The following is a 15,047-nucleotide window of genomic DNA, read 5'->3' on the forward strand; positions in this document are numbered from 1 at the left end:
TAATTGCAGAGAAAAGAAGAGCAGCGAATGTTGAAATCAGAAGCACCGAACGACAATTCTATTCTCTCTGTGATGTGTGTTGAGTGCGGGGTGATATCAGCTCATCGATCGTTCTGTTTGGGGCTCAGAGAAGAAGAAGAAGAAGAATTATTGGTATTTGGTTGCATATTCATTCATCCGCATAACTATAAGCATCGTCATCTCCAAATTGTTTCTGTCCCTATGTGGCCCCCACGCACCTTGGGTTGTGTGTAATGCACTCGCCACTCACCTCAGCCCAATCCACCTTTTAGGAGATCAGATTACTCTCTCTTTAAATTTTTATTTTTTTTTATTGACGAAAAAATAAAATACAGATAATGAAATTGACTGTAAAAGATTAAATATAATCTAATATGTTTAAAAGATGGTGAATTATATGGTAAAGATGTTGTTTTAAAGATGTGATATGTGGCAAAATCTGAACCACTCATTCTAAAACCACACTTTTAATTTAAAATCGTTGCCCTTTTCAAAGAAAAGCGTCACCTTATGGAAAAAACTAGTAAATTAGAAGATTTAAGAGAAAAAATAATTAATCTATCAAAATTAATAGATCAAAAACTAATGATTTTAACTAATGTCAATTGTAATGACACCGAATTCTTAAAATCAATACAAAATGTTTTTTCTCAAAATCTTTATTTTACTATAAGTTTTATTGAAGGACTTCAAAAGCCCGAAAAAACTTATATTTCACATGGAGTTTCTAAAAAATGTTATCAGGGAGATAATTATCCCCACCTTCATCATACTTTTAATCCACAATTAAATTCTATAATAGATATGCTTGAAGAAATATTAGTTTCTCTAAAATTTCAGAAAAATAAAGAAAAGGAAGAACCTAATATGATAAATAAAATTGAACAAATACTTGATAAACATTTCCAAAAAGAAATTCCTAAAAAAGAAGAAGTCCAAAATAAAATCGATACAACAAATCTAAAGATTAGACCACCTCTAAAATTATGAATATTGATGAAAAATTAGAAGTTACAATGCTTTTTAAACAATTAAAAATGGCTCAAGAAGATAATCTTATGGAACAAGGTTTTCAGATTAAAGAAGAACCAGATTTTTCTGAAAGAGAAGAATATGTTTTAGACTATTCTAGTGATGAAGAACCAGTACATCCAGTACAAGTAAAGGATGAAGCTGGAACATCTGGGAATAATAATCAAACCCAATTTAAATGGGAAACAGGTTTTGAAAATTATGCTTTCAAAAAAGGTTTTATAAGCAAAAATTCGAAATATACTAAAATACCATCAAAATACATTCCTAAAATTCAAGAGCTAGAAGGAGAAAAAATGCTTGACCTAGATTGCAAAAAGAACGAAAAAGAAATTTTCGAAGATTGGATGAACTCTTTTCTGTTAGAAGCTTATACAAACCCAAAATTAAATGAATTATCTGAAATGGATATTTGGAACTTCATAGGTTTCCACACTAAAGGAACCATAAGAAATTATATGTTATCAATAGATAATAAAATAATAGAAGAATTAGCTGAAAAAACAACAGCTTATGATAGAATAGCACACATAATGAGGGTTCTATACAAAGAATTTTTTGGAAAAAATGTCATAAATTATAGAACCGAAATTTCTGAAAAAGAGTATTTAGAAGCAAAAAATCACTTGGCCAATATTCAAATATTCGATCTATGCTATATAGAATCCTATATTTGTGAATATAGAATATATTATTATAAATTAAAAGAAGAAGATAAAAATCATTATCTTAACATGTATATCACAAAACTTCCATATCCTGCTAATGAAATTATTATGGGAAGATTTATAAGAGAAATAAATAATAAAACAATTGAAAATAATTTCGGTGGAGCAACATCTGCAATAAGAGAGGAAATAAAAGAACGCTGTATGCAGGAAGCTACTCAGAAAAGATTTAATAATATAATTAGAATTTGTTGTCAAGATAACGAAGAAATTCCTCAAAATATGGTTCTAATAAAAATATTCGGAAATACCATCCTTATAAAAATATCCAAAGAAAAAGAAAATATCATTTTAGAAAAAGAAAATATTATCCAAATTGGAGAAAAAAGAGATATTTTAGGGAAAGAAGTATCAATAAAAAACAAAAGAACTATTGCCCAAATAAAAAGAAAACTGTAAATGTTGGTATTGTCAAGAAGAAGGACATTATGCAAATGAATGTCCAAAAAAGAAGGATAAAAAAGACCTAACTAAACAACTAGAAGTCGCAAAAACTTGTTTTATGGAACCTTTAGAAGAATCTGATGATGAACTAAAATATATTTTTGAATATGTCTCAGAAACAGACTCAGAGACAAACTCAGGAACTGAGTAATAGCGCTACATTTATTACTGTAAAAATTACAGAAAAATTTATTAATGCCTTCATAGACACAGGGGCAACAAAATGTTTTGCAAGTTCAAATATAAAACTTAACTGGAAAAAATTAAAAAATCCACTAAGAATTAGAATAGCCGATAAATCTATACACAAAATTAATTTTAAAGCAGAAATGATTGAAGTCTTCATTCAAAATTACAGATTCATCATTCCAGCTATATATAAATTAGAATCTGGAATAGATTTAATTATAGGAAATAATTTCCTTAAACTTTATCACCCTTTTATCCAAGAATTAACATATATAGTTCTAAAAGCCCCATATGATTCCTCTCTAAATCAAACGGCAAAATTAATAAAAATCCCAACTACTACTATAAACGAAATTCTAAAATTCAAAATATTTTCTATTCTAGAAGAATGTTATTTGAACCTATATTTTCAGATAAAAACTCCAAAAAATGACCTTGAAATTAAAATAGAAGAACTTTTAAATGAAGTTTGTGCTGAAAATCCTTTAGATATTAAAAATACAAACAAAGAATTAATAAGTATTAAGCTAAAAGTTCCTACAAGGGAAATAAATGTTCCAAATAGAATCCCCTATTCAGCTCGAGATAAGGAAGAATTTTCATCCGAATGTAAGGATCTTTTGGATAAAGGAATTATAAGACTAAGTAAAAGCCCTCATGCGGCCCCAGCCTTCTATGTTGAAAACAATAACGAAATTAAAAGAGGAAAACGAAGAATGGTTATTAATTATAAAAAATGAATGAAGCAACCATAGGAGATGCTCATAAGCTCCCAAGAAAGGATTCCATTCTAGAAAAAATCAAAGGAGCAACTTGGTTTTCATCGCTCGATGCAAAATCAGGATATTGGCAACTTCGTTTAGACGAAGAAACAAAGAAATTAACTGCCTTTACTTGTCCAACAAAAGAATCAACAGGAGTTTTACTCTACGAATGGAATGTCCTACCATTTGGACTAAAACAAGCTCCAGGTATTTATCAAAGATTTATGGAAGAAAATTTAAAAGATTTAAATGATTTTGTTCTAGTTTACATTGATGATATACTAATCTTTACAAAACAAGATAAAGAAGATCATCTTCAAAAATTACTAATTGTTTTAGAAAGATGTAAGGAAAAAGGTTTAGTCCTTAGTAAAAAGAAAGCTAAGATAGCAAAACAAGAAATAGAATTTCTTGGATTAATTCTATCTACTGAAGGGAAGTTAAAACTTCAACCAAATGTATTAGAAAAAGTAGATTTATTTCCTGATAAAATGGAAGATAGAAAACAATTACAAAGATTTTTAGGATGCATAAATTATATTTCTGAACAAGGATTTTTAAAAAATATAACAGATTATACTAAAAACTTATTTTCAAAAATAAGTATAAAAAAGAGTTGGAAATGGGAAGAAAAGGATAGCCTGCAAATTCAAAAAATTAAAGAACTTTGTAAAAATCTTCCAGAACTTTATATTCCGGAAGAAGATGACTATTTAATAGTAGAAACAGATGCTTCAGACAAGACCTGGTCAGGCTGTCTAAAAGCTAAAAAAGCTGAAAAAAGCTTGAACAAAGAAAAAGAATCACTAGATTCTAAACATTCCTCAAAGGAATTACTATGCAGATATATTTCTGGAACATTTACACCAACAGAACAGAGGTATACTACCCATGAAAAAGAAACTCTAGCAGCAATAAAACTATTAAGAAATGGAGGATTGATCTACTTCCAAGGGAATTTACATTACGAACAGACTCAAGTTATTTAACAGGTTTTATTAGATATAATTTACAATCTGACTATAATCAGGGTCGTCTGGTAAGATGGCAAATGTTTCTATTACAATATCCGATAAAAATCGAGTACATTAAAGGAAATAAAAATATTATTGCAGATACATTGACAAGAGAATGGAGTTTATTGTCAACACAATGAATCAAGAAATCCAGAAGCTTGAACAAGAGCTTGAAAGGTGCAATCATTGCCACCAGCTAAGAGCTAAAATTCAATCTATCAAGAAGGCCATGGAAGCCATGAAAGTTCCCCAGCAATCAACATTACCTGCTCCAATACCAATGCTCGCAACACCATCAGAGTTCAGCCAGCTAAGCGTGGTGGACCAACCACAAAACCCAAAACCAATTTTTTCTGAAAAAATCCCTGAAAATAAAACTCTGGCAGAAATAGTTAAAAAATCAACTCAGGATAAAAAATATTATGTCATCTATAATGGCCCAATGAAAGGAGTCTACGACGATTGGGCTAAAGCAGCACCATTCACCCATCAGCCCAAAACTATTCATAAAGGAGGTTTCTTGACAATAGAAGACGCAAAAGAATCCCTCAGAGAATATGAAGTGCTCCATCCAGAGCAAATTCTAAAAAGAGCAGAAAAAGCTCCAGTACAAATCCAAAGAACAGCCCAAGCCCAAAGAACTGGACTAATGAAAAATATTCCCACAAGGGCCGAAATAAATGACAAGAAAAGGGTCTGCAGATCAAACTATAGAGAAACCTTAAATCTGGTTCTAAATTGGACTCTAGACAAAAGAGCAATATTGGGATATTATCCCATTAACAAAGAACAGCTAACAAAGCTGGTAATCTTCCCAGAGGCTTCACCCTCTGATACATATCAGTTTTTCCAATACGGATTAATTGATACAATCTTAATTTTTGACAATTTAAATATCATTAAAGAATTTCCTGCAGGTTTTATAGATGCAGTGAAAAAATTCAAAAATATGATTGATGCAAGAGAACCAAGGGATATATCTCTAAAATTTACAAGTAGTCAGCCAATCTTCAATGAAGAAGGAGAATGTTTGATCCCAGCATTTCAAGTAATTTTCATGTCAGTCTTCCCAGGAGATTTTCAACCAATAGAACAAGTTCAAGATCTATCAATTTATAGTAACGAAGGGAGATTGGCCAGCACATTAGCAAGGGTCTTCGAGAGAGCCCAAAAAATAAACAAAGAATCCAGAACAAGAATAAACTACAAAAGCAGAAACACTCTAATTGTTTCTAGTAAGAAAAACCAAATTGAATCAAGAGAAATGAGACTCCTAGTAGATTTTGAATCAGCATTTTACAATTTTTCTGGATTACTAGAAAAGCTTCCTGAAGGGATAAGGAGGAATCTATGCCATTTACTAAAAGACAAAGAAGACCATAGGTGCCAGCTGTGCACCTTAGAGATGTCTGAAGAAAGCAACAATGCTGAAGACCCCACCCACGTGGAAAAAGAAGTGGATGAAACATCTGAGTCATCCATCAACATTATTGTTGAATGATGTAAGAGCTTACGTCACAAAGCACCAATAATGTAGTTGGTGCGAATTATTGCTCAATGACGTAAGCAATGACGTCATAAGAAGGGTAAGGATGGGATTTGTCCATCAAACCCAACCATTATAAATAGATTGCTAAGTTATTTGATAGAGCATCAGAAATCAGAAAGCAGGAAGCTTAGAGTACTCACAGGCCAGGAGGGCGAAGAGGAAGTAGCTGAGGCGATTCTGGAGTCTGATCCATTAGAAAAATAATTCTAAGAAATTCCCCTCTGGAATTAATTTGTAAAATCTCCCCTCTGGAGAACAAAACACATATTGTAAAATAGCAATAAATAAAGAAGTTTATTCTCCAGAAAGGTACATCTTTATCCCAATCTTTTTAAGTTATGAATTATTTAGAAGATATAGAAATAACTGAAGAATCTGATTACTATAAGCTAACTGCTTTACTTGATAATGAAAAACAAGCTATTTTAAAAACGGAATTAGATCTTAAACCTAACGATAATTTTAATAAACAAAATCCTCTAAAAGAAATCTTTAATAGAAAAAATATAATATATTATGGAAAAATTCAGATTGAAACTCCAATAAAAATACGATCCGCAAATGGAGAACTTGAAATAGCTCTGATAAATGAACAAGATGTAAATAAACAAATTGGAAAAATTAAAGATCAACAAAAAAGATCTAAAATTGGATGGATTCATATTAGTACCATTCAAGTTTTAGTTAAATCCACATACATGAAAGGAATTAATTCTCCAATAAGTCTGGCAATCTGTGATAAAAGAATCACTAATCCTAGAGATCAAATAATTGGAATAATCCATGGTAACTTGGCAAATGTAAATGTTAAATTCAATGCTCATATTGGATACGCTATTCCTCTATCAACCGAAAATCTCGGCAGATCCTTAAGTCTGGCCTATAAATTCCATAAGATAGATTTAATGGAACAAAATGATGAACCATTTTCTATCACATATGCAATTAATTATGCGCTGACAAATAGTCATCATAGTATAGACTTCAAAGATAAAGAAAGAATTTATGTTGATGAACTATTTCAAAAGTTTGTAAAAACAGAAATTCCAAGAAATAAGGCTATTGAAAGCCCAGTTTTGTTATTAAAACAACCGTCAAGAAATTCATTTTCATCATCTAGTTTTAGAATAAGAGAATCTAAAATTAACAGCCCTCTAAGTCTATCTCATTTAAAAATTGAAGAAAAAGATTCTGAAATAAAGGAATTAACAAAAAGAATTGAAAAGTTGAATGAAACTTTAAATAATAAATTATGACGATAAATAAAGAAGAAATATACGTGTCTTATCAAGATAAGAAACAAGAACTCTTTGAAAGAGAAAATCATTTGAAATATTTAAAGCTTTCTGAAATAAACCAAAGAGCTTTCAAAACTTTAGTATTATCTTATAACAATCTGAAAAAAGAAGTCGAAGAATTAGAAAAATAATAGAATCTTTAGAAAATAACAATGAAGCTATGGCAGAAGATGCAGAAATTCTAATATGAAAGATTTTCAAAAAAGTCTTATTTCTTTAAAAACAATTAAAAGGAATATGAAAACAAGAATAATGGCTATATCTATAAAAATAAGAAATTTGACAACTGAATCTTCAGATTTAGAAACAGAAATCAAGAAGGTAAACAAAAGATATTTAGAACAAGAAAATTAATACAACATTTTAAAACTAAAAATCAGTCAAAAATTTAAAAGAAAATATTAAGAATAAACAAATTTATCGTGCTCGAAGATTGCATTATCTTCACATACAAAATATGATTGCATTACAAGCTTTTGAATCAAGAATACATGTTCAAAATATTCAAGTAATACAACCTCTACAGGTTGAACCCCTAGAACAAGTACAAATTGAATCTGAACAAGAATTACAAGTATAAAATGCCTGGTTTAGCAAATCAAACGATACAAGAATTAAAAAATGATTTAGATTTTCAGAAAAGTCAAAAAAGATATTATGAAGTAAGATTACAGAATAGTAACATTTACACAAGAAATAGAGAAGAAGTGGAACAATTCTGTAAAAATTGTATAGAAAGCATATCAAGAGAAATAGAAAATTTGTTAAAAGAAATAGAAAATTTTAATAATGCAAATCCAACCCAAGAAAAATATTTCAAAAACCTGCATTGATAAAAATTGGTATCAGAGCCAAGTTAACGATTAAGGATAACACTTTTCTCTTTAAAGCAACGCTTTTTAGTGACACGCTTTTTTGCCATAAAAGACAAAAATCTGTAAAGATGCATCTTTACAGTAGTAGGCACCTTAAAAGATTAAGCAACTCTTATCTTAACAACAATATGATAATAATTTAGGATCGAGATCTTTTAAAATAAAAGATTCAGTAAAATAATAAAATAATTCATTATTAAATTAAGATAGTAAGATATATATTTTATGATAGTTAGATTATAATAATGATCAATCTTTTATTTATCATTTTATTAATTTTTTATTCTAGAGAATTTAAATTTAATAATTTATACTTTTAATTGATTAATTCTCAAATATATAGAATTTTTTACTTTATGATAAAATATTACAATGTAACCAATAAAATAATATTTTAGTTGAGATTTGAGAAAAAATTCATCGTTCTCAACTGTTTTTTCCTCCTAATAAAACGATGTCCTCTTTCAATAAAAATAGAGTGGAATTTTAAAATTTCCGGTGTAAATTTCTGAAACAAAACATGCTAACACGTGATAGATAGATTTTCGACCGTGTTAATTTCTTCACGGTGTTGACCGCTGACTCCGCCAAACACTTTTTTCCACGAAACTTCACCAAAATACATTCACTATCGTTTACTGGTTAGAGAAGGATTAACAAAATGGAAATTCAACCATCAAACACACACGACAATCGTTATTTTCTTATCGTAATTACACATTATTATCTCATGGCAAATAATCTATAATCTATACTATTAACTGATATACTGAACTTGAAAGCTATTTGCCTATGTCCTAATTAGCGACTAATGTGAATGAATTTCTATGTTGCTTCTAACCTATAACTTTAACGTGCCATTGCAATGCTTGAGCTTCCATCTGAGTTCAGCAAGACTCTGAAAACGAAGGACTTGAGTAAATTGTTGCATTGAAGTATCCATATCCAACATAACCTCGTATGTTATGCTATGAGTCACATCCTAGGTAGCAACTACTGCAGCTGGAGCTGCTTAAATTGCATGGTATGTCGCGAACAACAAACCTGACACAACTTTTCCCAACTTCATCCAATATTTCGATACACTCCTGCAAATCTGAGTCATCTAACAACCTCACCAACTCTTGTTCATTATCTAGATATTTGAGTTGAAACGACCCATTTTGTAATTTGAACCTTGTTGCAACTTCTTCATATAGCTTCAAACAACCCCAGGATGGATCAAACTTGAAACGAACAGTGTCTTCGCCATAGGTAGCTTTGGCTTGAAGTTTCAACCCAGTTTTATCGGCAAAGGTTGATTTGCCTTTCAAGTTCTGCCTCTGGTTTGAACCAGAATCATTAGATGAGTTTGTAAAGCCTGAAGAAGAAGGGTGGTTATGTTCAACAGCTCCATCATCATCCCTATTAACCAAGATACTTGAATGTTTCGATTTGTCTTCTCTTGAACCACCCTTGTTCAGAACCCATTTTTCTTTTGCAGTAACATTCTCAGGGTGCAAAAGAGTATCGTGTGCATCAATTTCTTGGATGATTGATTCTCCTTCTCTTGATACAAGTGCCCCTATACAGGGATCAAACTTCAACCCTCCTTCCAGTCCTTCGACAGTGTCGAGCACGGTCTGTATTTTCTTTAACGATCGGTTCACTTTCTTGATCTTGCGGGATGGCCATCTCGAAATCCCTTGTTTCCTGCATATCCTTTTCAGAGTTGTCGGGCAAACTGCTCAAGGAAGAAATGTTTTTTGGTTAAGAACAAATAAGAATTACATTTCAGAAAGCATTTTCTTCTTGGACAAAGAAATGCATTATTTGTTTGAGATAGACCAGCCGTAAAAATGGTAAAAAATTAAATTGTCATTAACAAGCTTGTTAATGAACTATACATCACTTCAATTTGGTCATTGAGTAATCAGCACTAATCAAACAATTTTATTATAGAAAATTCGACTGGATTAATTTCATTATTATTTCTCTGGTAATAGTGAGTACTGGTAGCAAATCAACAAGCATGAAATTCACAATGGCTTTGACAACCTAAACGTATACAGTTCAACAAATATACAGAAATTAGCACAAATAATGTTGGAATCTAACCACCAATGCTCCTAGCAGCATCCTTCAGAGTACCGGAGAAGTGTTGCTGAAGAACACTCAAACTAACTTTCTTCTCAGCTGGTCTCTTTGTCTCAACCATCCTTCTTGATCCATTTCTTTCCTGCAAGACAAATTCCAACATTTGTTAAAGGACAATAACTTACAAAGCTGTTCCATAAATTATACATCAAAGATTTTTGCTCCAATGTTCTGTACCATGATTAAAAATCACTTGATTCAATTCTAGCAAATGCTTGCTCGAAATTTCACCATTATTATAATAATGAATTTTTAATTGCCTACTATGAAGGTGTGGACATACTAGATCATAACTTCAGCAGGAATAAATAAATAACCATCAAAGCATTGCATTCGTTGGTCTTGAAAAACAGATTAGAGGTAAGAAAGTTCTTCTTTTCATAATGATTAATAATATGAAAAGCTCGACTATGAAGATGTATTAGTTGGAATATATAGATAATCTTACGAACTTTGAAAATGCTGATCACATGCCTCAGGTAGTCAATCATTTTTGGACTGAAGTTTTTCAGACTTACTGGTTACAAAGGAATTGCTATAACAAATATCAAGCTAGTGAAAATGCATTAGGATCAAATGACATAATTTACATACCTGGTTATGAGAAGACTCAATTCCATTGTTTCCTTGGTTAGATGCCTTGATGGACATCTTACGGACTGAATCATGGTTACTGTTTGTTAATGGTATTTGGGAGTTTCTCCTGGACATAGGAAAAATTCTAGGGACATTTTTGTTTTTAAATTCTACATGTGAGCCTTTCATTCTTGATAATTCCTCATCTGAAACTGTTCTTAAATTCCTACAAACTTTCTGCATGGTACCTGAGAGGTTGTCTAAGAGAAGTTGCTGTTCTGAGCTCCCTTTCATGTTTACAGGCAAAAAGAATTCCAGTATGTAATCATCATCATTAGTATAAGTACTCCTCAGCCTAATTGCAACTGCAGCATTCAGATTGTACTTGCGCGCATGATGAACAAGTGGATATTCACTAATATTATAGGCCTTCACATCAGGACAAAAGAAAGGATGATTTGATTGATGAGCTCTCCCAGCTATACCTTTCCCTTCCTGAAGATGGTGTTCAATGCAAGCATGAACAAATCCTTCCATTGCTTTATCAGTTACATAGCATGCTGATTCTTCAACGCATAGTATGTTCTTTTCACGAGGACTCGAATGACCCTCTTTAATGTGTATCTTTGTATCTTTACCTTCTGCGTCTTCAGCGACACAACAAGGAATCCATGTCAGTGCTATTGGCAATCTATGCGCATGACAAACGGATCGTAAGACATCAACTATGGCCGTCAAAGCAGCACGTTTGCTGTTTGAAAGACACTGAAGAAAAATAAATAATATTGTAAGAAATTATGAAACAAGATAAAAAGACATACCCCCCACCCCCCAAAAAAAAAAAACAAAAAAGAAAATGCATTTTCATGTTAGTTTAGGTATTCATGCTCCTATGTTTCATTTGCATATTATAGAAAAAAACTAATGAAAAAAATTCAAGTAAATACCTGAGGAAGAAGTCGAGGAGGCATATTAGCCGTTAGATCTACATTCTGCAGAAGTCATGATAATGCATTTATCATTACTTAATTCAATTGTAATATAATGTGCAAATTTATAACACAATTTTTAGAGAGAGAGAGAGAGAGAGAGAGAGAGAGAGAGAGAGAGAGAGAGAGAGAGAGAGAGAGAATGTATTTTTCAAATTTTTGAATGATTCCTAAAATGTGATCACGGGAAACACAGTCAAAAAACATCATCCATTGACATTCCTCTGCCTCCATAGAGTTCCTTTGCACTTTGAGAACAACATAGAATATTGAAAGTTCTGTATGATAACATCAGGTCCCTATTGGTGAATTGTGAAAACAATAAGTCTTAAATAGTGTAACACTTGACAGCCAAACAAACTCTCAAACATAACTGCTCAAAATTCAGACATGAATAAAACCTTTGTTAGACTCAACATAAGTAGCAAGACAGGTAAAGTGAAGCACTGAAGTTGAGCAGTAAATAGCAAAGGAAAAAACCTACCTGTAGTGCATGACAAACAATATCCATTTCCTTCTCAAAATCAGGCTTTTCATTTGTAGTGACAAGTTCCAGTACAGCACAACATGGCAGTTCAGAGTGCAGATCAGATATGGGTAAACCAATTGATCCACGAACCTCATGATTAATCGCATCATCCATCCTCAAGTACTCATTCTTATTGTAATAACCAATGTTGGAAGTCCACTCAGGAGTTTTGGACATAAACACACGACCAGGAAGTCCTGGGAGAGAACCCGGTTTTCCTTCAGTAGAAAATGTGTATGTTCTTGACACTTCACGATATCCGGCAAGAATTTGGTCTAGTAAATAAGGCTGTTCACTTGTGGTCAAGAAGAATTGATCACCATCCTTTATAGGAACCCAAACCTGTGCCAATATTCCACCACCAGCTGATTCCTTAAAGACGGACAAGGCTTTCAACATTCTCTCATCAAGTGACAAACTAGCTGGCTTGGACATGATATAACTGCCAATGGCATCAAGGTGTTGAGAAGAGCCATTAATTTTTTGCATAGAACTTAAACTATGTGTATCATCTGTGCCATCAAAAAAACCAAGTAAGGTGTCCATTTGTTGAAACGCAATTTTCTCCCCATAACCAGGGGAGCCTTGTTTAGTGTTGAAATATCCATTCATTTCTGTCCTGAAGAATTGGCTACTATTGTTTTCCTCTAGATTGAACCCAGGGGTAGACGGATATGATGATGGAAGGCCATTATTGAAAACCTGATCAGTTATCGATGGGCTATTGTACAAGCCGGCATAAGGATCAAAATTCATGAGCCCGGAGAAGCTACAAGCCATATCATCTGAAATTGAATTGCTCATATCACCATCTAATGATGTTGTTCCCTCCAATTGAACTCTACAAGATCCCCAATACGAGGCTCCACTTCTCTTGGGAGAATAAGGGTATGGTTCCATACTGACGTTGGATATCAAAATTGAAATTTGGCCAACGTTAAGAGTCCCAAATTTGCACAAAAAACATTGCTCCACTATTCAACAGCACTCTTGAAACCTGAAAGTTAGCATACACAATTCAGCATCAGCAAACAATTGACGCTTAAGCATAATCCAAGAAATAAATTTTCTTGAATAGGTAATTATCATAAGGGCATGATAAAAATCAAAGTTAAGCACGAAAAAATGGAGGAAACCAAAGTAATCTCAACTCCCCAGACCCAAGCAATCAGGCGAAAACGAATGCCTACAAAAAACTCTGGTGATGTTAAACTTGACCCTCTCAAGAAGAAACTTCAATCAAAGTTTTTCCTGGAAGCAAATTAGAATGCTTGTTTGAAGATATAAAATTTGATAACTACACTGCCTTTTATAGCGGGTCTGAAGTCCTCTGTACATTAAATATTAGTCATCTTTCTAGCTCATTCTAAACCACCTTCAACATAAAAATAAATAATAAAAACAATAATAATATATCATCAAAGTCCTCTCTTCTGAATCTAGAGACTAGAAAGTACCAGGATAATAACAGCCTAAAACCTGCATGTTTCCAAATTAAGCATCAAGGCTGTGCATAAAATATCCCCAAAGAGAGATTCAATAAACATATAAACTAAAAGAAGAAAAGATACTCCAAACATTTTACTTAAACCATAAGCCAATTCCAAAAAAAGCTGAAACATAATCACAGAAAATAAGGGAACAAGGGTTCCCAAGAACCTGAAAGGATGGGGATTTGAGCTCAGAAGTAAACTTAACCACGTAACTGAATGGCACAGCGGTGGAATTGGGAAGCTTGACATCAATGACCAGCAAATAGTGGGGTCCCAAATCCTAATTGCAGGGAACAGTTCACAAAAACAAATACGCATATAAAATGAATAAAAAATAAAAAAGAAACAACAAAATCAGAGAAACCATAAATTGTAATTGAGGGGGTCCAATTACATACCAAGAGAAGTGGCTTTGATTGGAATAGTCAATGAAATAGTATGGCCAAGAAATCGCCGACCTCAAAATCCTCGAAAATGACGTCATGTTTTTGTCCATAAAAGTCAGCAGAGGACATGGTTTAGCTCTCAAGTGAAGTTGAACTTTTATCAAATAGTTGGCAGGGTGAATAAAAAAGGTAGGTAATAACTGGTAAGTGTTTCGGTTGCTTCTATAAAAGGAAAGACTAAACAGTTAAAAGTTAAAACTTAAAGTTCTCTTACGATGGAAACTATCACACAATTTTTTTTAACTATAAATAGCACGACGGTGTTTTCAACTACGTACGGTGTTCTATCCTAAGCCACCTATATCATTATGAAATGAAATCACTTTCATTCGGCATTTGCCATTTTCATTTATAAATATTAAAAGGCTTTGGGAATGAAAGTACCAGGGTGCCCATACTCTCCTAGAATTTTCCAATACTATAACGATACATGTGACATGTTCCATAAATGATCAGAAAGAATCAATAGAAAACTCAATTTTCATCAATTAAATAAAAAAATATCTATTCTCGGGTATAAATAAGTTGTTGGTGAATCTTATGTTTAAAGAAGATATATGTATATATAGTAATAATTTAAATTTGTAATGGGTGACGCAAAAGAAATATTGATTGAGACGTGAACACGTAGAGAAAGAGAACCTTTGAACCAAAGGCAAGTTGGACTTGGAATCTTGGATTAGATTCCGTTTTATATTAACATTTTTAGAATTTTCGAGTTTTTAATTTGGTAAGGTGGAGTTAAATTTATATAAAGTTAATAATTCGTTAAATAAAAATTTAACAAATAAATTAAATTATTTAACTATTCTTAACTATTAATTTCATTAAAGTTGTCTGTGCTTAAATTTTTAAGAACTAATTTCTAATTTCTATGCCAACGACCCTAAACAACGTTGGCATTTGGCAATAAGAGGTGATCGTTATGACTTGATGGCTTGACTTCATTAAGAGTTATAAGT

The 15,047-nt window shown here is 32.1% G+C and overlaps 2 protein-coding genes across 7 annotated transcripts; one reads left to right on the top strand and one right to left on the bottom strand.

The window, feature by feature from the left end:
• The first annotated feature begins 4,330 nt into the window (after positions 1 to 4,330).
• Positions 4,331 to 5,695, top strand: LOC130945633 (uncharacterized). The gene has a single exon (XM_057874338.1). The coding sequence runs from the start codon at positions 4,331 to 4,333 to the stop codon at positions 5,693 to 5,695; it is 1,365 nt and encodes a 454-aa protein (XP_057730321.1).
• Positions 5,696 to 8,584: 2,889 nt separating this feature from the next.
• Positions 8,585 to 14,261, bottom strand: LOC130944143 (protein NLP2-like). Of its 6 annotated transcripts, none has more exons than XM_057872320.1 (7): positions 14,038 to 14,261; positions 13,853 to 13,919; positions 12,102 to 13,143; positions 11,576 to 11,620; positions 10,647 to 11,393; positions 10,014 to 10,134; positions 8,585 to 9,639 (listed from the first exon to the last, which is right to left on the bottom strand). In XM_057872320.1, the coding sequence occupies exons 3-7, from the start codon at positions 13,044 to 13,046 to the stop codon at positions 8,885 to 8,887; spliced, it is 2,613 nt and encodes an 870-aa protein (XP_057728303.1). In that variant the 5' UTR covers positions 13,047 to 13,143; positions 13,853 to 13,919; positions 14,038 to 14,261; the 3' UTR covers positions 8,585 to 8,884. The 6 variants fall into 6 exon arrangements, with proteins under 6 accessions (XP_057728303.1, XP_057728301.1, XP_057728302.1 ...); XM_057872318.1 differs by having other exon boundaries at positions 13,806 to 13,919; positions 14,038 to 14,260; XM_057872319.1 differs by lacking the exon at positions 14,038 to 14,261 and having other exon boundaries at positions 13,853 to 14,028.
• Positions 14,262 to 15,047: the final 786 nt, after the last annotated feature.

Source organism: Arachis stenosperma, chromosome 8, assembly GCF_014773155.1.
Source record: "Arachis stenosperma cultivar V10309 chromosome 8, arast.V10309.gnm1.PFL2, whole genome shotgun sequence".
NCBI classification, from domain to species: domain Eukaryota; kingdom Viridiplantae; phylum Streptophyta; class Magnoliopsida; order Fabales; family Fabaceae; genus Arachis; species Arachis stenosperma.